Source organism: Blennius ocellaris, assembly GCF_963422515.1.
Source record: "Blennius ocellaris genome assembly, chromosome: 10".
NCBI lineage: Eukaryota > Metazoa > Chordata > Actinopteri > Blenniiformes > Blenniidae > Blennius > Blennius ocellaris.
In genome coordinates, this window is record NC_137659.1 from 19,978,723 (window position 1) to 20,000,659 (window position 21,937).

General features: G+C 46.1%; 2 protein-coding genes across 2 annotated transcripts in view; both read left to right on the top strand.

Moving 5' to 3' along the window:
* The window catches only part of hydin (HYDIN axonemal central pair apparatus protein), a gene marked incomplete at both ends in the record, with an annotated part of 52,911 nt that extends 36,262 nt beyond the window's left edge, over positions 1-16,649 (top strand). The window contains 29 exons of the mRNA XM_080503590.1: positions 1,431-1,619; positions 1,819-2,051; positions 2,138-2,286; positions 3,065-3,260; positions 3,590-3,698; positions 4,479-4,706; positions 4,875-5,017; positions 5,769-5,978; positions 6,062-6,222; positions 7,424-7,672; positions 8,035-8,232; positions 8,303-8,429; positions 8,505-8,664; positions 8,783-8,930; positions 9,003-9,210; positions 9,294-9,515; positions 10,363-10,532; positions 10,735-10,933; positions 11,080-11,232; positions 11,346-11,513; positions 11,660-11,769; positions 12,319-12,541; positions 12,930-13,136; positions 13,221-13,384; positions 14,050-14,200; positions 14,399-14,629; positions 14,711-14,932; positions 15,641-15,916; positions 16,440-16,649. Of these exons, the coding sequence (XP_080359716.1) occupies positions 1,431-1,619; positions 1,819-2,051; positions 2,138-2,286; positions 3,065-3,260; positions 3,590-3,698; positions 4,479-4,706; positions 4,875-5,017; positions 5,769-5,978; positions 6,062-6,222; positions 7,424-7,672; positions 8,035-8,232; positions 8,303-8,429; positions 8,505-8,664; positions 8,783-8,930; positions 9,003-9,210; positions 9,294-9,515; positions 10,363-10,532; positions 10,735-10,933; positions 11,080-11,232; positions 11,346-11,513; positions 11,660-11,769; positions 12,319-12,541; positions 12,930-13,136; positions 13,221-13,384; positions 14,050-14,200; positions 14,399-14,629; positions 14,711-14,932; positions 15,641-15,916; positions 16,440-16,649 (5,414 nt within the window). The remainder of the gene's footprint in view (positions 1-1,430; positions 1,620-1,818; positions 2,052-2,137; positions 2,287-3,064; positions 3,261-3,589; positions 3,699-4,478; positions 4,707-4,874; positions 5,018-5,768; positions 5,979-6,061; positions 6,223-7,423; positions 7,673-8,034; positions 8,233-8,302; positions 8,430-8,504; positions 8,665-8,782; positions 8,931-9,002; positions 9,211-9,293; positions 9,516-10,362; positions 10,533-10,734; positions 10,934-11,079; positions 11,233-11,345; positions 11,514-11,659; positions 11,770-12,318; positions 12,542-12,929; positions 13,137-13,220; positions 13,385-14,049; positions 14,201-14,398; positions 14,630-14,710; positions 14,933-15,640; positions 15,917-16,439) is intronic.
* Positions 16,650-18,903: 2,254 nt separating this feature from the next.
* Positions 18,904-21,544, top strand: LOC308135542 (alanine--glyoxylate aminotransferase-like; the record flags this gene model as incomplete). Its single annotated transcript, XM_080503591.1, is given in 11 exon segments — positions 18,904-19,003; positions 19,769-19,791; positions 19,793-19,834; positions 19,930-20,030; positions 20,122-20,192; positions 20,278-20,362; positions 20,448-20,546; positions 20,662-20,683; positions 20,689-20,724; positions 21,153-21,248; positions 21,347-21,544. Coding segments are annotated over 11 exon segments (873 nt in total).
* Positions 21,545-21,937: the final 393 nt, after the last annotated feature.

A 21,937-nucleotide genomic window follows, 5' to 3' on the forward strand; every position in this document is an offset into this window, starting at 1 on the left:
GAGCCCCCGCAGCACGGAGACGGACAAGGTAGGAACACACACACATGCACACACAGATTTATGAACAGTAGTATCATCCAAGGTAAAATCATCTGCATAGGATACTAATCTCACAAGCTCAATCCAAGGTAGATCATTTGTTATAACTGTGAGACGTAGCGGTCCCAGTCAACTGCCATGTGGAATGCCACACTCATGTTCAGTGATGCTACAGTGGTTGGTGCTACACTGAGTTTTAAGATACGGCCTACAGCCCACTCTTCAGTTGTTCCTGGTGAGTGATAAGTATTAAATGTCAGCTGCAGCCTGGAAATGATAAAACAGTGGAAGCTTGAACAGCAGTGTCTTTATTTAACGGTTCATAAAAAGAAGTGATTTGACGCTGACGGAGAGGACTTGTGTTTTGTCTTTTTTATCTGATCTTAGTGATTTGAATAAATGGAAATGTGCTGACAGCTCCTTGGGGAAGCATGGCGCTCCGATCGACATGAAGCAGAGGACCATTCAGCAGAACACGCCAGCTCCGCAGGTGAGAGAGCGACAGCACTCGTTCACTCAGGCCGCGCTCACACAATGTCTCTCGTGAAAATGCATCGTTTCATACATACATACATACATACATACGTACATGCATACACAGAGAGAGAGAGAGAGAGAAATACACAATCACAGGGTTTTATCTCTGTTGATGAAGTAGTTTTTCAGATATTTGCTGATTGTGATTCTGAAGAGAAAGATTTCTCAGGCACGGAGTCCAGCAGGGCAGCTTTACGTGATGCACCTGAACGCATCACTCACGGCTGTCAGCTGCTGGAGTTCTGGACCACAGAACACAGCACAAGACGAGGTCACCAAGAGCAGAAATATCACTTTTAGGGCAAGTTTTGGAGAAGCAGAAGTGTTCAAAAGAGTATGTACCTACATGCCGAAGTAGAATCTGGCGGCATGAAGCCCGTTAACCCGTAAAAATCCATAAATTGGCCACGTCATTTTTCAAAGTTTGTGACAAAAGTAGCGGCTTATAGTCGAGAAATTATGGTACTTACTCGTTGAGTCTTTCTGTCATCAGTCAGTCCTTCTACTGCCACATTCTGATTTCTTTTACATTGGTTTGGTTTCACATGGAAGCTGTTGTTTCTTTGGTAACTCAATGCACCACCTTGTGCTGCAAACTTGTATTGCAAGCCCAAACAGACTGGGGAGAGATGGACTGACTTTAGTAGACTTACCAGCGGCACAATCAAAAGAAATGTCTTCAAGATGACAATTTGACTGTCTCACTTAGCTGAGTATTCATGGCGAATAAATATTACATATCGTAACTGTACAAGTGAGCTGAAGCTTTATCTTTTTAGCAGAGCCTTTAACTGATCTTGATTTGAGGTCACATGTTCTTCCTCTGTGTTTCCCTCAGACCCACCTTACCACAGGGGTCTTCTCAGTGACTCCCTGCAGAGGGAGCCTGCAGCCGGGGGCTCAGCAGCTCATCGCGGTGGACTGTGCAGCCGATCAGCTCGGTACCTTCAAGCAGGATTTACTCATTGACATCAGTGGCCGGGACCCCTCACACCACCCTGACGGGATCCCGTACCAACTGCTGGCTGAAGTCTGCAAGCCAGGTGAGACTGTGATTGTCAGCGGATGTGGTGACGTGTTTCCAGACAGGACGTGGGCCAGATGAGTGCTGAGCCGTTTCGCACCTCCTACTCAAACAAATTCAAAACAGACACAGTGATAAACAACACAAACTTTTCCAGAGCAACGAAGCGAGGAACAACACAGATATTGTGTCTCTTGTTCATTGTTTTGCTTTCACAGGCATCTCCTCAGACCTGGCCTCCATCTTTGAAGAACACCACCTGTGCCACAACAGCAGTCAGCTCTCCTCGGAACAGTTCAGCAACGCAGAAAGTGTCTACATCCTGGACGAGAACACGTTTGTTTTTAACAAAGTGTTGGTGGGGCGAACTGCTGAGGCCCGCTTTAAACTCTCCAACAACAGCAAAGTCCCCTGTGTGCTCAACCTGACCATCAAACATGATGGAACCGAGGTGAGGCCTCACACTTTTATTCTGCAATCGTCAATAATTAATGTGACTGCGTGAATGTAGACTGTATAAATGCGACTGTCTTACAGACACCTCAAAATGGGGAGGCTTTCGCTTTGTCCACCGCCACACTGAACATTCCCAACCAGTCGCATGCTTTCGCTGTGGTCACCTTCTGCCCTCAGACCATGCAGCTGTACAGCGCTGTGTTGGAAGCAACCATGGAGGCACCCAGCTGGTAAATAACAACCACACACACGGAAATGCTGTCTTAACTTTTGGTGTGTTTTGCAACGTTAAAACTGAAGAATGGTAAAATAGTGCCATAATATTCATTAATTTTAGGTGTATATGAGTATATGAGATAGAAATGTCTATATTTTCACAAAACGAAATAATTACTATTGAAACTGACAGCAGACTCAACATAAAGCCAATTGCAATGTAACCTTCTGGTGGCAAATACAGTCAAAAGTCCACTAAACTTCTCCTCTAGCTGTTGCAGTGTGGGTGTATTTACACCCTGACCACATGGATTTAAGGGTACTGCTAGTCTGCTTTAGCTTTCATAGCAGCATTACCAATATCAAACCTCGAGTCTCTGTGTTGTGTTTTGTCCGGTAGTCTTAAGAACTTTCTTGCGGACCGATTTTGGCCCACAGGCCTTATGTTTGACTCCCCTGATTCAAAGTCTCACTTGCATATCGCAGCAAATAAAGTACTGAAAACTGGAAAGACGGTGCTCCATGCAAAGTAAACAAAAATGAAAGAAACTAGACACTACAAAGGGCACTCGGTAGAACACATACCTTAACCGACGCCACCATGAACCCATTTTCTTATGTTTCAAAATTGGCTCAAGGGTCACAGTGCTTGGGTCAGGTGGCCGTTTGAGGTGACCTGAACCATCACGTTCACCCAGCTGCCACACAAGCTCAGGAACACTTCAGTCAGGACGCATGGCGAGACGAGGATGGAACTGCTAACGTTTGGCTGTCTCCTGCCACCTTTCCCAGCATGCATCCCTCCCTGAAGGGGAAGATTCTGGACGTGGAGCTGACAGGGGAGGGAACCCTGCCCAGCGTGTGTTTGCTGCGCCCCGCTCTGAGGAGCAGGCGAGGAATCCCCCTCATGCAGTTCAGACGGGTGCTGGTGGGCCGCAGACACAGTCTGCCTCTGGTGCTGCTCAATGATGGAACCGTTCCCGCTGAGGTGAGAAGACACCCGTCCTGAATGTAGAAAAGTACTGGAAATATTGTAAATATCACTGCTGCTGCTACTATGTGTACCCCCCCCCCCTCCTGGTCTTGATATTTCTCTATTTCTAAATACTTTTTCATTTAATTTTCTATTTATATATACACGGCTTGTTCTACGTGTGCAACTATGCTGTCTTTAACTATTTTGTGCAATGTGAAAATGCTGCTGTGATACCTGTATTTCCCCACGTGGGATTAATAAAGTCTGATCTGATCTAATATACTTTAACCTGGAAGTTTTTTCCAGTTTAATTAAAGTACTCTGTGGAATTATTATTTCAGGTTCACATCGAAATGCTGGATGAAAACAATGTTTTCAGCCTCAAAGCTGCTGCTGGAAACTCCTGCAGCACCATAACGTCCACTAAACTCCAGGACACTGTGGATGAAGGTAACACTACACCTGTACACACAAAACAAACTAAGAATCACTGATACACATACATACCTGCACACCTTTCTACACGTTTGCTTCATCTCGTTGTGAAGCAACCGACCAGATTTCCTACCTGAACGTAGAAGGATGTCAAAAATGTGTGATAGCAGGACATTCACTGTTTAATTTTCAACTGAAAGTGGTGAAATGCGTGTTTGGCCTTGGTCAGTCTTACACTTTCAGTCTATTTCTAGATCAGATAAATGTTATGGAGAGATGTTCAAAATCTTGAAGTCTACTCATCAAACACTCTACATTAAAAAAAAAAACAAAAAACAATAAATGCTTGAGTTTATTGAAGCCATGATCTTGTGGGCTTGTGCCAACCACCTCACCACCGATGGTCACCAACATGCCCATACAGTCTGATGATAACCAGGAAGATATCCTGCAATCCGCAGAAACAAGAGAGAACAAAGATGCATCCAATCCCAAAAAGGAAGACAGTCCCACTCCAGGTCCGACCAGGAAACTCCACCCCACCCCATATGATGGCCTCCCCAAGCCACTTTGCAGCCCAAACAACCAAACAGTGTCAAACCAGCTAACACATCCCAAACAGCCTCTACAGCCAAAATAACAGTAAACAGACAGCATCCAGTCCAGGTCCTTCACCCTCGGTGCCAAATCCTGATTGAACTTATCGACTGTTGGTCTTGGCGGCTGTAGACCTTGATGGCAGACCCCTGTACTAAACAGATGTTTGTGATCTGTCACCCTTGACTTCTTCCACAGAGCACCAGGTGGTGCACAGAGTGTCTCTGAGGCTGAACGTGAACCAATCGGCGGACTTTGAGGTCGGCCTCTGCTCTGACAGACCGCTGAGTGTGAGGGCGGAGATGGTGCTGCAGGTGGAGGACAACCAGTACAGCGGCAGCACGATACGCGTGACAGGAGAGGCTTACCAGGAGGTGGTCTCACTGGGAAACATCGGGAGGTCTCAGCAAGAGGAGGAGGAGGAGGAGGAGGAAGGTAGGAGAGGAGAGGAGAGAGACTGAGCAGCTCTGAAGGACTGCTCTGTAAGTCCCATCTGTTTCTCTCTCTCACTCTCTCTTTCCTTCTCTTTCTCCCCCCTCTCCTCTCTCTTTCTTGCTCTCTCTCCCTCCCTCTCTCCCTCCCCCTCTCTCTCAGGTCAGTCCGACATGCTGGATTTCGGTGACTGCCATGTGGGCTTCTCGCACCAGGAGAGCTTCACCATGACCAACCACAGCAGCAACCAGGCAGTGAAGTTCGAGTGGCCTTCAGGTGGATCCCAGGTGGTCTTTTCTCCACAGGTAACTCACAGAAACACCACAATAACCATGCCACGGTAATGGTGTGTATGAGGGAGATCCTGCTGGTTCCAGGTGAGACACCCTGTTTCTTCAAGAAGGTGTAAACAGTCCTAAAGAGATGTTCTTCGACACCATGTTGTGAATGTCCCGGTCCTTCATCACCCCGAGGAGCTCTGTTTAAACGAGATCTGTGACTGTGGACATCTTTGGAGATGTTCAGAGTCCAGAAAACTCATTGTCACATTCCAGAAACCAGTTCAAGTCCGTATAGGCTTTGTGAGCTGGACGTCTCTATCAGAAGTCGGTATACTAAACAGTGGCAGCAGAAATGGAGACTCCTCAGACCTTCTCTGGTCCAGTTCTGGTGGTCCTGTGTGATCTGTAGCGTCAGTTTCCTGCAGAGACACCCAAGGCGGTCTTCATCATTCTCTCTGGAGATCTTCTCTGTTTCTCACCATCCTTTGGAAACTCTGATGGTTGTGTGTGAAACCCTTCAGATAAGCAGTTTGTCAAATACTCAGTGAAGGTTAAAAATTACTGAAATCACCTTTCTTCATCATTCTCATGCTTTGACCTTCAGTCTCTCATCGTCTTCATGTCTACAGGATCGGGAATTGATCTTGACCGAAACCTGAAGCCTGATAATACACAGACAGAATTGATGAATTATCTTTCCATGTCCTGTCACTTAATTCTCTTCAAAAGGTTTGATCACCCAATTGAACCTTTCCAACGGACTCATTCTCCACAGGTGGGGCATCTTCACGCTGGTTGTTCGAAGGAAGTAACAGCCACCTTCACCTCCTGCCAGCCGCTGACTCTCCGCAGATGCTCGGTGAGATGTAAACTGTGGCAGGTGGAGTTCGAGCGGCCGCTGGACGAGGTGGCCGACTGGGACGACCGGCAGAGGACGGTCCGGTGGCTGAACTCCGGAGCGTCGCGGCAGGCAGCACAGAACAAGGTCTGTCGCTGGACTCACACTGAGGACTGTCGGACGGCACCATGTGAAGAAACTCTGGTCGATTTAAGTGTGTGTGCCTGCAGGTAGTGAAGATTGATCCCGAGCCCAGCTGCTCGGCGGTGAAAGACTCCCAGTGGGAGCTGGAAATGCGCGTCAGTGCAGTTTGTGACTACGTGAAGTTCAGCTGCAACGCCGACGCTGTCAACTTCAAAGACACGCTACTGTACCAGAGCAGGATCCACCCGTGAGTCAGAGCTTGTTCTTCCTTTCAGACTCTGTTTAGACAACGTTTTCAATGAAAATGACAAATTTTTATGAAACGCAAATGCGAAAATGATAAGTTTTCACTTGAGTTTTAGACGGAGCCTTCATCAGGACCCTTCTGACCTCATCATCTGAGGAGTGTCTGCTCTCATTGGTTGGACTGTGTTTCCATTCTTTAGTCATTTTTTTCCTGTTTAACCCTTCATACAGCTCTCATTGGGGCTTTTCCACCAAAAAGAACCAGGCACTAGTTCGGGGCCAGGGCCTGATTTAGCACCAGTTCTTTGTGTTTCCACTGCCCAAGCCCCGGCCTATCAGGGTCTAAATGGGTGCTCAGCTGGTCCCAAGTCGTTGCTGGGCCAGAGCGAGGCTTGACACATCATCAGCTGTGGGCGGAGCTATTGCTACCTACAAGGCAGAAGAGATGCTGCACTGGCATTTTGAACCCCAGAGTGGCCATAGAGAGAAAAAATCCAAAAGCAAGATTGACGTGAAAAAACAACAATGGAGCGATGAGGAGACTCAACGTTTTCTCTCTTTGGTCTGCATCAATGGTTCAGGCCAGACGAGATGGAGAGACCCGGACCAAACCGATGAATGCAGTCCGTCTTCTCATTGCTGTAGCCGCACCACCGGTGCTACATTTGTGAAATCAGTGACGTACAATGTTTTGGAGTGACGTAATGACGTATCTCTCACTCGGCTCCCTTGACAATGGTGGTGTGCATTTAAGGCCCTGAACTCGCTCCTGGTTCTTTTTGGAAGGCCCTAATTGAAATATCTCACCCTGAAGAATTTCAACAATCCAAAATGTGGGCGGGGAGCAAATTATGGGACCCAGTCTGTCCTAAAATGTTTTGTTTTGGCACGAACAACATTAAAAATGGCAAATGTGGCTCTCATTTAACGAAGTGTGCAATAAGGAGCCGGCAATGTGTGTGTTTGCATTAGACTGCAGATAGTGAATGAAGGCGCAGTGGGCCTAGATTTCAAATGGAAAGTTGTCATGGATTCAAGCGGCAGCAAAGAAACCCAAATAGGTAGGACTTTATCCTATTTTGAAATCATGATCCTTATGTTACTGTGCCTTATTTTGCAAAACTAGACACATTCGGATGTGAATGGTTACAAAAAAACAACCGTTTGTATAAATGTCAACGTGTATCGTCTCTAACAGACAGGACCTCCAGCAGTTCTCGACCTGGCAGCAGGGGTTCCCCGGGGTCCACACTGCGGTCCAGACCGGGGTCGGCACTGCGTCCCGGCAGTGCTCTGGCAGGAGTCATGTCCCTGCTCACGGCCTCTATGGAATCGGCTCCTTTTGAAGTGGAGCCACACGTTGGGCACATCCAACCGGGGGCCACGCAGCACTTCAGCCTCCGCTTCTCTCCAGTGGAGGTGGCTCGTTTCCAGGGCACAGTGCTCTGCAGGTACAGAAAGTAACAGCATCAGCAGCGTATTTAATGTTGTTTTTTTTGTTTTTCTTACATTTTGGAAAGCAGTCATCCAAACAGATATTGACGCAAGACACTGATACACCCACACCGAAGTGAGCAGCTCACATGTTCACTGTGTGTGACGTCACTTCAGGGCCGTAGACCAGAGATTAAGAGCTTTACAATTCTTTCACTGTATTGTACTGAAGTTCAAGTCATTTATTACATAATCGCTTCATTTTTGTCAACTTTAAATTTCATTATGGCACTACTATACTGGTCCTGCTTCAGAGGAACTTCAGTGTATTTACCAGAACATCCTCCTGGACATTAAATTCTGCATGTTCTTCTTCCAGTATTCCCAACCTGCAGGATGGTGTACAGCCCCCGTGTGTGTCGGTGAGCGGCCGCAGTCTTTTGCCCCACTGCCACTTCGACCTGGAGGACTCGGACTACCTGGAGAACCGCAGACCGCCAGAGTTCAGGAGTCTCCTGGACCTGAACCCCCGGGTGTTGGAGTTCAATGCTGTGGGCGTTTCCACAACAACAACGAGGTAGACCTCAGACCAGAGCGGTGGATCATCTCTATCAGGCTGAGTCCTAACGCTTTGCTTTATTCCGCAGATGTTTTCATGTCCTCAACCCGACCAGTAAACCCTTTTCCTTCAAGTGGAGGTGTGAGGACGAAGGAGACAGCCTGTTCTGCTGTGTCACCCCGAGTGGGACTGTCGCACCCGGGAAGAGGGCAGAGGTAAGAACCAAAACACACACAGTCTGCCAAACGTCTCCTTTCTTCACGTGTGTGTGTGTGTGTGTGTGTGTGCAGGTATCGTTCCAGTATGTGGCTGAGCAGCAGGACGTGGTGGAGTCGTTGTGGCGCTTCGTGACGGAGACTCTGTCTGTTCCCTTCCTGTGTGTGGGGACCAGGAGGGAACCGCTCATCTATCTGGACAGAGTCCACATCCAGTTCGGAGGAGTGCTCGTTGGTGTGTAACAGTAACACAGCTTCCACTGCTTCTGAGTTTTCACTGTCCATCAGACTGCTCGACGCTTCGTGTGTGTGTGTGTGTGTGTGTGTGTGTGTGTGTGTGTGTGTGTGTGTAGGCTGTAATGTGGAGCAGGTCATCGATGTGGTGAATAAAGAAGAGGACTCGTTCCACTTCTCCGTCCTGCGGTCGTCTCTCCTCAGTGAAGATCAGCAGGCCAGCCTCAGTGTGCAGCCGCTGACCGGCACGCTGGGTCCTAAACAAAGGTTCCCCGTGTTCTGAAAGAGTGTGAAACTATATGTTTAGCTTCAAACTGATGTGCTGCTTCTTTCCTGCAGGCTGCCTTTGACCGTGTCCTTCACTCCGTCTCGGGAGGGAAATGAGAGTTTCAGGCCGATTGTGAAGGTGAAGAGGAAGTCCGAGCCGCTCACGCTGATGGTTAAAGCCGATTGTTTCATGATGAATGCGTCTGTTCGCGTGGACAAATCAGACGGGGCCTTCGAAGAGGTCGTCCCTGACCACCAGGACACGCTGGACTTCAAAAAGGTTGGGTCACTTTCATTTCAGAGTCCCTCTGAGCTTCCAACATGAGGCTCCCCTCCTGAGTTTCTGCACATTCATGTTCCCAGGTGGGAGTTTCAGAGCAGAAGTCCTTCAACTTCCTGATATCCAACCTGGCGAGGTTCGTTCTGGAGGTGACCTTCGACCTGACAGCTCCCAAAGAGCTACTGCAGCAGCTTGAGGTGACGCCGCAGAGCGCGGCCGTGGAGGTGGGACAGCAGCTGCAGGCCGGCCTGGTCTTCTCCCCCCAGGGGGTCTGCAGCCTGCAGGACGTCACTCTCAGCATCAGGGTGGGTTTCAACTCTGCAAGCAGAAATATCAGACCAGGAGATTGTCGGCCACCAAGTGTCCAATCCTAGAATAATCCCAGAATAACTCTGGATGTTAGTATCTTTTTAGAAAAGCCTTTTAGAAAAGGACTCAATTATTGTTCAAGAGTACTTCAAAGCCTACTGTCTGTTTTTTTTTTTATTTGCTTCCTCAGTTTTTTCCTCTATATTTTTTCAGCTTTTAATAATTTATTTTTCCTTCTCGAGCTTTTCTATCTGTCTATCTATCTATCTATCTATCTATCTATCTATCTATCTATCTATCTATCTATCTATCTATCTATCTATCTATCTATCTATCTATCTATCTATCTATCTATCTATCTATCTATCTATCTATCTATCTCTCTGTCTGTCTGTCATCTATATTTTTCTTTCTTTTTTCTTCATTTTTCTTTTTTGTTTGTTTCTTCATCTGTTTTTGTTTAAAATAAATTTCTTCATCTCTTTATTATTTATTTATTTATTTATTCATTACTTTTTCTTTTTTTCCTTTTGCTTTTAACTTTTTAAGTTCTACAACAACTAAACATTTTTAATCCTATAGATTTACGATTCCTTTAGAAAAAGTCAAGCAAACTCGGTCATATTTCATCATTTCTAGATAAAAATCGTCTCTGAAATTTATAAAATCCTCACTGAATATTTACAAAAACTGATCAAACTTGGTGGAAGTGCAGAGAACATGTGTTGTATGTTGTGCAATTGTTTTCAATTTATTAACGGTGTTTTAAAGGATTTCTAAGTGAGTACACAAAGTGTAATGATGGTCATATGGGCAATGCAGTGGGTTGGTTTTGTCTTTCAGGTGAAACACGGGCCAACGTTTAGTTTTGCCGTTAAAGGATCGGCTGTAGCGCCGAGCCTCGACTTCTCCTTCAGCGAGCTGAACTTTGGAAAGTGTTTTGTGGTCAGTGCGGGCATGTCGGCGCCCTGCCGGACGCTGCTCATCACCAACAGGGGCCAGAGAGACATCAGGTGTGTGCAGGAAAGACGATGACAACAAATTAATCTGAATCAAGAGACTCACATTGCCGGTTTGACATCATTGCTTTAAGCATAAGCAAAAGATTTTCCAGGTTCATGAAGGCAAACATGTGAAAGTGATTTTCTGTTATTTTCCATGAGTATCAGCTTCCACAATATCAACTGAACTCCTCCCCTGTGTGTCCGGCCTCAGTGTCCAGTGTCAATTCGCCAACACCGCGTTCCTGGAGCTGGACTTCCACCCGGACGTTCTGCCTCCCGGTGCTGTGATGGAGGTTCCCGTCACCTTCTGTCCCCCAGAGGCTCGCCGCTACCACCAAAAGCTCCACTTCCTCTTGAACGGCTGCGTGAGCAAAGAGGTGGACGTGCGGGGACAGGGCATCGAAGTGAAGGTGACGATGTGATTCTTTTAATGTTTAATGTGACTGGCCCCAATGTCCAAAATCAATCGATCAGACATTCACAATCACCTGATGGGCTTCACGTCCTGTTATGAATCGTCTGATTGTTTTTTTTGTCGTGCACTTCTCTGCACTAGCTGGAAGTGGAGGATCCCCACCAGAGGAACCTGAAGCTGGGCTCTCTGACAGTCGGTCAGAAGGTGAAGAAGCAGCTGGTTCTGATCAACCGCAGCAGTTTGGACCTCGGTTTCTCCCTGATGCTCAGTGCAAGTTCTCCACTGGACACAAAGGTGGCTCAGACACACTCCCTGAAGCGCACACACACACTGACCACCACCACCCCCTCCTCCTCTTCATCCTCCTCTTCCTTTTCCTCCTTCCACTCCTCCTCCTCCTCCTCCAGGATCTGTGTGTGAGTCCAGCCGGTGAGCTGAAGCTGAGGCCTGGTGGTTGTTGCCACGTTGAGCTTCAGTTCTCCCCCCAGCAGCCTCATCCTCCGTTCACGGCCAAGCTGCAGGCCGACTGTTCAGGGCTGATCCAACCTCTGCTCACCTTCCACGGCTGCTGTCAGGTAGGCTATAAGACTGTAACCACCTGAAACTAGCCTGTAATTAACGTCTAACCACCTCTAGCCACATGTAACTAACATCTAACTAACTGTTAGTGGTTCCTTGTGTGAATAAAGTGGTAATCAGCTCCTGTGTGTTGGACTGTCAGGGTCTGCAGGTCTTCCTGGACCAGAACCATCTGTCGTTTGGAGCCGTGGTGCAGCGCTGTCAGTCGCAGAAGAAAATCATCATGAGGAACACAGGGGACATCAGTGCAGGGTGAACACACACACACGCACACACACACACACACACACACACACACACACACACACACACACACACACACACACACACACACGCCTAGCGAGAACTCAAAGCAACACTCCGCCACCTCTCCAATATCCAGAGAAACAAAGAAAGTAGTTATGCATATTTTTTAAAAGGTTTTTCTCGACTGAAGAATTTTACTTATTACAGTTTTTTCCATGCTTCACTTTGTGAGAATACAAAAATTGTGTGTGTTCTGATTTTTTTACATTATTGCAGCTTGTACTTTATTCATCCTGTTAGTAACGGAATTAAACTTTAGTCTTATTTATTTGTGACCTGTGAGAATATTTAAGATTCAGTGTTTCATTTTATAAGTTATGAAAAGATAATCCTACTCCCTGAACTTCCTTTTCTTCCTTTATATGTTTATGTAACGATGAAGTAGTTCATTTCAAACATTTCAACCAAACTCAGAATCCAGAGAGCATATTTAATTGAAACACTCTTTGTGGTTTCATGTATTTTCCCCTGTTGTCTGTTTTAAATCCTGCTCAGGTTCAAATGGAGGAGTGAGGATTTCCCCGCAGAGTTGATCATCGCGCCGACTAAAGGTTACATCGGCCCCGGCGTGGAGTTCCCCTTCACCGTGACCTTTGCCCCCGTGGAGATGAATAACCACATCAGATACGAGAAGCTGCGCTGCTCTGTGGACGGCTTGTCTTCAGACTTGTCTCTGACCGTCACAGGCTCCTGCATCGCAGCCTCCACCGCCAAAGAGGTTCCACTCACTTTTTAGCACACTTCAATCCAAAACGATCGGTGGACCCTGGTGGTCTGGGAAGGTATTGCAGTAAAAGAGACATGTTTTAAAAAAAAAAAAAAAGATGAACGCTGGTATTAAATTCTGTCATTTCTCATTTATCCGACACAAATTCATATTCAGGTGTTTGGTGTTGAAGTTGGTTTCTCGTTGGTCCCTCTGCCTTTACACTACAGCTCGCTCTGAGTGTAGAGGTAAAGCTGTGAATAGGATCACTTGTCACCAGCTGCGCTCCCTTCATGTTTTGTGGCTGCAGCTGTATTGTGTTTGGTGGAAAGTGGTTGTGGAGGTCTGCCGGTCCAGGGTCTTCAGACGAGAGCTCCCCTCTGTGCTGTTCTGTCTCCAGCTGGTGAACTTCACCTGCCCGGTGCGGAGCTCCGACACTCAGACCCTCACGGTCCTGAACCCCGCAAATCAGCCGTGCAGCGTCCGGCCGGTGATCGAGGGCAAGCAGTGGAGCGCCGCGCCCGTCGTGTCCTTCGGTCCCGGTGAAAACAAGGAGCTGGAGGTCACCTACACACCCCTGACCATGACCTCTGGAAAGAAGCACCTGGTAGGACGCCGGATATCACTCGGGGTCACAGTGTGACCTGTCGAGTGACGTGACGTCGGTGTGTGTTTCTCCTCATTTCTTCAGGGATCCATCTTCTTCTCCTTCCCTGATGGGAGGGGCGTGCTGCACACCCTGCAGGGAACTGCTGATCCCCCCAGGGAAGAAAAGACTGTTGTTAGACAGCTGCCGGCCAAAACGCAGCATGAGGAGCTTCTTCCTGTTCACAACTGGCTGCCCAGTCAGCAGAGGTACAACACACACACACACACACACACACTCACACTCACACTCACACACACACACATCTGGAAGTCCAATATAAGAGGTGAGAGATGATCATAGAGGAGGGAGAGAGCTCCCTCTTCATGTCGTCTACATTTTGTCGGCTCGTATTGAAAAACCACTTGAAAATAGATCTACCGGTACATGCTGACTTGTGTTGCCAGATGTGACGGTTATCCCCCAATTGGAGCCAAATTCTCGTGTTTTTACTTTATTTCTTGCATTTGTGTGTTTATGGTGTGTTCTTCACTACACATATAATAGTTTCACAGTTTGAACATGATTTCTACACAGGCTGAACTTCAGGCGGGTTTTTATTGAGTTGTGTGGTTTTTACGTTGTTTGGACTGAAAACATCAGGCACATCTGGCAACCCTGGTGCTGACCGGCGTGTCAGCCAACGACTACCGTAAACAGTGTCTTCTGGACATGCGCTCTGGGGCCCGATGACGTTCACACAGTAGTCTTATGGAGGTCACCTGTCAAATATGATCACGATCACGCAAAAAAGTCTGATCCCAGTGGAAACTTGGAATTGAGCATCAAGACCTGCAGGGTCTTTCTTAAATATCAGTTGATTTCTAGTTCCTGTCAGCAGATGTAGAGATGCTCTTCTCCTTCTCCTCCTCAGGTTTCTTGTGCTGATAGAAGCGCTGAAGCCGGACCGACTGGACGCCACAGTGACCCTCAGTGGCCTCCGGCACATCGACGTCCCCGCGGCGTCTCGACGGGACTACAAGCTGTGTTTCTCCACGTACAGAGAGGGACCGTTCCACAGCAAGGTCTGAGCGCGCACGCACACACACACACACACACACACACACACACACACACGCACACACACACACACACACACACACACACACACACACACACACACACACACACACACACACACACACACACACACACACACACACACACACACACACACACACACACTAATACACACGCACACACTCACCCCGATGTGTTCTCAGGTGACGTTTCGCAACGAGAACACCGGCGAGTTCCTCTTCTACCTGCTCACGTTCAAAGTGTCTCCTCCGGGGGTGGTGTCCACCGTGCAGCTGGAGGCCGCCGTCCACCACACCGCCTCGGCCTCGGTGGAGGTGGAGAACCCCCTGAGCACAGCCACCGTCCTCGCCATCGAGTGCAAATGCTCCGACATCAAGGCTCCAGCCAAGCTGACGGTTCCGGGACAGTCCAAGGTGGGTTCGGCTGCTTGTTCTCAAACCGGCAGCTGCGGAACTCCACTCAACCTCCCGCCTCCTCCTCCTCCTCCTCCTCAGGGCGTCTTGACGTTCCAGTTCCAGCCTCTGCACCCGGGAGAGTCGACGGCCCGTCTGACTCTGTCCAATTCCGAGCTGGGGTGGTTCCCCTACGACCTGCTCCTCAGCGCTCTGCCCCCTCCACTAGAGAAGACCGTCCACTTCAGCACCACGCTGGGCAGCAGCCACTGCCTCACGGTCAAGGTCAACAACGCCCAGCTCAAGACCAAATACTCCAGCAAGGTCAGGAAACCACTTGTTTACTTCTATTTACGGACGTATATGGTTTTCTTAATGGGGGCAAATCTTCAGAACCAAGTCACACAGACTTTACGACCTGTATCTTTAAGATCTTTTAATATTTCTCACTGAATTTCCCATCATGCACCAGATTTTTTTATTTTTTTTTACCTGTTTGTTGATGTTTTCTAATTGAAAGCCACGATTTGTATCATTAACAACAAAATGTAGGAAAAACTTCACATTATTCTCACAAATTCCAGGACATGAACTCCACTGTACAAAACATCACTGGATTACGTTACATTATAATCCATTACATCAGTACAGCAGAATAGATTGTATTGTAAAATTTTCCACATGAGGAAATCCTCTCGTACAAAGAACCTGCTTCAGTCTGGGAGCAGATTTGATCACAAAGGTTTTTCCTCCATATTTAACACAATAATGTGTCCTGAGACTGTCAGTAGCACCCCGTTGTTAGTCTGGAGAAATGAGTGACCAAATAACACAAAAATGAAAAATATCTTTTCTAATCTGATGACTGGTGACGGTACACGAAGAGAGAAGAATGATTTAACCCTGCGGTTTCCAGGGATTTATTTTGGCCTGATGGATGAAGCATCTATATATAGTCATTGAATTTCAGAGTGTATCTTTAAGGAGTGGATTTTCATCCCAGATCCGTCTCCTCTGTTCTCTGTGCTGCAGGTGGAAGGGGAAGAGTTCAGCGTGGAGAAGAAGCGCAGATGGTCTGGGGAGTCGGGGTCAGAGGTCAGTGTGAAGGTCTGCTTCGAGCCTCATCAGCTGGGAGAATCCAGAGGTCACCTGACGCTGTCCTCAAAGACCACGGGTCAGTACATCTTCCCCCTGCACGGCCTCTGCAAGCCCCCGAAAGCCCAGGGCCCGTTCAGCATCAAGTCGGGCTCCCGCGTCGCCATCCCCTTCAAGAACGTCTTCCTGCAGACCACCGCCTTCTCCTGCCAGGTACAGACCCTCTGAGAGACCAGGCCCAGACACAAACAGCTCTGACTGTTGAAGAGAGAAAAAAACTAAATCAAACTGAACCATGACCTACATTTGTGCAGAAAACTCCATATTTTTTAACAAGAGCTATCAGATTTCTGACGTTCGCCAAAGGTTACATCTATCAGTGATGAAAATGTGGTGAAAATTTGTCATTTAGTTTTTTTTTTCTCATTTAAATTTGTATAGATTTTTGGGGCATAATTGGCCTAACATCAATCTGGTCCAAATTTAGACAAAATCCATGCAGCAGTTTTGACATAATCTTGCAGCCAGACAGACAAATATACATAGATGATTTTATTACGTCCTTGTTGGAGGTAATAAACAAATTCATAGAAGAAGGACATTAAGACGGACCAGAGGACTGTGATGATAATGTTGATAATGTTTTGGTTCCTTTTGTTCTGAGAGCTGCCCTGGAACAATGTTCCACTTGTTTCCTCCTCACCGTCTCCTCAACTCAATCTTGTGTGGTCTTCAGGTGGACAACCCGAGCTTCTCGGTGGAAGCGTTGGACAGCATCGCCTCCAAAGCCACCCGAGACCTCCAGGTGTCGTTCCAGGCTCCCCCGGGGGATGAAGCGGGGCCCTGGTTCGGCAGGCTGACGGTCTGCAGCCAGCGGTCCAAAGACCACAGTGAGACCTGCAGCTGGGTGTTCTACCTGAGGGGCCACAGGCGTGAGTCCTCCTAGTGGAGGCGTGGCCGGCCCGCGGCTCGCCAGCATGCTTTAATCTGCATTAATCGCCCTCAGATTCAGTAGTATGTCTCTGAAAGGCTGAACGCTTGTAGTTTCTCCATGTGGCCACATGGTGGAGCCAGCATCTTGCTTTTCCTCTAAAGTGTGAGGAAACTCCTGGAGGCTCAGTGACTTTTCTAACTGAATAACAAACTCCTGTTCAGGAGTTGTGGAGTTTGTTGTGTACTCACATGGCCAAAATAAACATAGAAAATAAAAATCTTACAGTGAGTTTCATTTCTTTTTACAAAACTGAACAACTGAAACAAAAAAAACTTTGTTACTTGTGCACTTTGTATCTTTTATACTTTGTAATTTGCAACCTGAACAACTGAAACACAATTTTAACACACAAAAAATACCGTGTAACTTCTATACTTTATAGCTTCTGCACATTGTAGCTTCTATACGTTGTACTCTTTGTAGAAGGGTGCAGTTGGTCCTCGCAGGGTCGTATGTTTGACACAGTTACTGTAAATCACTTCAACACTCATACATTTGCTGTTAACTAGTCTGTGTATTTAACAACCTTTTCATCCTGTTACTTCATGATAATATTCCTAATCTGTTTGAGGAGGATTATTCTGGTCAAAGAGCAGCGTTCCAAGAGGTCGGTAACCTGCAGGTCCAGAGCCTCTCGTGGCTCTTCAGCTCCTCCATGACGGCTCCATAAAGCTTTGAGAATATTATTTGAAAATGTAGATTTCGTTTGCATTTTTATTTTATTTTTACTCCACACGGATTTTCAGAAGTTTCTTCGTCTGGGCTAAATGACAGGTTTTACTTCAGGGAGGATTGGGAAATCGTCTCTTCTGGTCATAAGGGCTGCAGAGTCCCGACCCAGGGAGAACATGCAGTAACACAGCGTGGCTTCCATGGTCCGGCGACAGGAGAACAATCATCTTCATTTAGCATCTGGATCTTCAGCGCTTTTTAAAAGACATTTTCTCACTGAAGGTGAACCCGACGCAGCACAGTCGTCGTTATGTGTGAGTTTCACCACATGCACTCTTGTGCTGTGCACGTGGAAACGTGAATATTTCCTCATGGCAGGGCTACCGAGTACCGCACTCATATAGTACTCATATTGTACTCATATAGTACTCATGTTGGGAAAAGGGTGGAAATGTCCCTAAGAGAGTTTCAAAAGGAGGAATAGTCAACAGTAAATTTTTATAGTTTTTTTATTTGAGCAGGAGATTCCATCATTGGTCCTGGCAGGCCGTCCAGATGTTCAATTATATCTGGAGGATTAAAAGCAGAGGGTGCAACATAAAGAACTATGCACATGTGTGTGTGAAGCAACATGTTGCACCTTATTTTGACTGAATTTGAATATTACAAGTTATTTACAAGTAGTTGAATGATCTGAAAACAAATTCTAACCTTTAACTTAATATCTCAGTGAAATCTTTAAAACCACTGTAACATCGTCTTCCCTTCTTTAGAAATGTAATGTTCCCCCAACCAAGCCATGCCGCCCAATCTAACGTGACACTCAGCAATCATAGCGTACCTTTGCTCTGGAGGGGCCACGGATCCTCTTTCTTTTCTTTCCCTGCAAATTAAAGACATGTTCAATGTTCTGTGAGTCGATCTAATACATTGACCGATTCTTTCATGAGTTTACATGATACGTTGTAGAAACAGAGCTCACTTACATAGTTCTGGCTCGTGGACCATTCTGGGAATCTCTGAGTGTGGAGTTCAGCCTCTCGCTTGGCCTGCTCGTAATATTTTTTCTTGTCTTCCTCTGACAAGGACTTCCACTGTTGAAGGAGGACAACACACTGTCAGCACACACTGACGCTCAGCTAAAAGCCAGCTTGTTCAGATAAAACTCATCAGATGATCATTGTCACTGACTGCTGAGTGGAGACACTGGAGGAAAGACACTCACTTTCTCTCCCAGGACTTTATTTGTCGCGGCGCTTCCTCCGCTGTTTGGACGAGCCGTGATGACGGAGCGCTGCTCCTTCAGGAACATCATAAAAGCGTTTGCCGGCTTTTTTATGTACGGCTCGTCCTGCTGCTCCCCATACTTTCTCTTTCTATCAGGACACAAGAGAAAACCAAAGTGTGAGGACAACGTCTACAACTGTGGAGAGAGGAGGTAAACACTTTAAACATGAAGGAATATATGAACACATGAAAATATCAATAACAAAGGTGTCTAGGTAGATGAAGCGTCTCATGAAAGATGTTGATCATGACGACGTTCAAGTGCATCAGCAGAAACCTGATCCACTTCAGTTCAAATCCAGAGCCTGTTATCAAGGAGAAACACCTTCAGGACAAAACCAGCAAAAGCAAACTTACTTTGAGTTGTTGACACTGGCATGGGGAGCAGCAGCGGGAAGGACAGGCGCCGTCTCTCTAGTCCTGCAGACAAAAAGACACCGACTTTTCAATGGTGAGGAAGTGAAGACACAGAAACTAAAGAGCTGCGTTCACATCGTTTGATTTACTCACAGTGATTCAGCCGCCGGCTTTTGATAGGTGACGTGTTGGAGGACTCTGGTCACGGGTATATTCTCCCACTGGAAACAAACAACATAGAGTCAGTCCTCATGTCATGGTGTCATAAGTATCAACCTGTTTACTTTTAAAGCTCCTCTTGTAATATTAAACTGATGTTAAATTTCAATTGATTTTTCTTCTCCTTTTTAAATTGTGAAACACTGTAAGCTCCGTTGCATGTATGATAGGAGCTGTATGAATATATACTATGACTATATATTTAGGTGCATCTAAGAAACGAGAACATGATTGAAATCTCGTCATTTCTACCCTCATAACAAAAGATAATACATTTTGTTAATTATGATAATTGTGGGCTCCAATAAAAACACAACAAAGGTATCAGCTCTTGCTTGATATGATTTTTGATCATTGGTATGATTTATAATCCAAAATGTAATGAATATAACAAAACTTGTTCCATTAATTGGAAGAATTCTACGATCCATGGAGGTTTTAGTACTTTGAATTTAACACTTTTATGTGGGAAATGTTCATTTTTAAGATACGCTTGTATTCACATATCAACTTCTTGTTTTCTTTTTTGTCAATAGGGGCCAACGTACACAGGCTGGTGGAAAAACCCTGGGGGATATTTCAGCAATAAAGAAATTGAACAGGTGAGCACCAAGTTTCAAAACATTTGATTCAACACTGTGAAACATTTAGAAAAACACATGCAGGTATTTAAACTTCTTCGTACATGTCTTTGTAGGCCATTGAAAAACACAAGCCTGTCCTGTTTTTCCTCACACACGGAGAATCCTCCGCCGGTCTCTGTCACCCAATGGATGGCGTTGGAGACATCTGCAGAAAGTGAGCGCCCTATCATATACATGTCTCAGATTATACCTGAAAGCATGTCACGTGTCAAAACAATTCTTAATCTCCCCAATTCTCTCTGCAGACATAACTGCCTCCTTCTGGTTGACACAGTTGCTTCACTGGGAGCAGCACCCATTTTTATGGACAAACAAAGTGAGGCAGCGATGAAAGATTAACGTCTTCATTTTGCCCCCAAGTGACTGTGAATGATTTATCATGCCTCCTGTTGCATCCCCAGATATCGACATCCTGTACACTGGTTCTCAGAAGGCTCTGAATGCACCTCCTGGCACGGCACCCATCTCTTTTAATGACAGAGCTTGGTAAGAACAGAGAACAGTCTCCGTGCTGTGTTCCCTACTGCACGTTTCCATAGATGCATTCTGAAGCGTTTGGTCTCCCGCACAGCCAAAAGATGTTTAACAGGAAGACAAAACCAGTATCCTACCTCTTCGATATGACACATCTGTCCAACTACTGGGGCTGTGATGGCCAGCCAGCCAGAATGTAAGTCCACTAAAGTCAAGTTTTTACTCAGGCTGTGGCAGGAATCACACTCAAATGAAAGTCGTGTCTTTGTATTGGAAATGTGTTTATACACAAACAATACAAGTGATCTAAGAGAAAATAATAGCAACGCACATTGGAAAAAAAGAGAGAAAGTCTGGCAATTCTTGCTGAGAAGGTAACAAGATATATTACAACTATTACAGAATTCTAATCAGTTGAATTTCTTTGTTTTGGCTCGTTATAAATTCTGGAATTGATAAGGTATTCTATTCTATTCTATTCTATTCTATTCTAAAATCAAGCTATGGTTTCATTATTAGTAAGGTTACATAATAGCTTGAAACTATGACCAGAAAAGACGGTTCAGGAAGTCATCAAAACAAAATCTGATAAAGCTGCAAAGATAAAAGATACACCTATATAACAGTGCTGAGGAGAAAGATACTTGCTGAAAATATTTTACATTAAATATCAAATTTGGGAACTATCAATTAATTTATCAAGTAAATTCTTTATTTCAAGTCAATCATACGGAGCAGACGTCCATACGTCACTCTGCAGGGTTTGTCTGTCTGAGCTCGGTGGATGTTTGTCTCCCCCTAGGGGCTGGAGGCGTCCTGGAAGAAACACAAAGAGGTGGCAGCATATCTGTACAGAGGACTGGAAGATTTGGGCCTCAAGCTCTTCATCCCTGACAGGGTGGGACAGGCGTACAGCAGAAGTAGATTTCACATGTGCAGATTACAGTATTTGTGTTGCTTGGCTCTGACTGCAGACTTTTTCTATTTGTCTGTCAGGATTTGAGGCTGCCGTCTGTCACCGCCATTGCAATCCCTGAAGGTTATGAATGGAGGGAGCTGCTGACCTACATGATGAAACACCACCAGATGGAGATGACCGGGGGACTGGGGCCTTGGTCACTTCCTGTGAAGGCTGAACTGGAGCTCTGTGTGTTTGGCTTGAACAATCCATTAAAAATCCTGAAAATGACTTGACATCTAAGCAGCTAATGAAGCTTATGGCTCGATATGATCATTGGCATTCAACTTGTATGAGCACTTTTGATAACACATGTCAAGAGTGTGAAAACCAGCCAAACTTAAAATGGATGAGGTCAAGAAAGCCCTGAGAGATCTGGCAAAGAAAATTGATGGAATGACTGAAAATGTGGGCAAGATAAGCGGATTGGTAAAGGATGTGAAGAAACTAAACAAACTACTTGCACTGAAGGATGATAAAATTGCAGAGTTGGAGAAAAGAGTTGATGAGTTGGAGCAATATACAAGAAAAGAAGAGGTGGTCATCGGTGGCCTAAAAACAACACAGCACACCTACTTGAATGTCACCCGAGGGGAGAGCAGCCAAGTTGATCTAACAGAGGGAGGAAA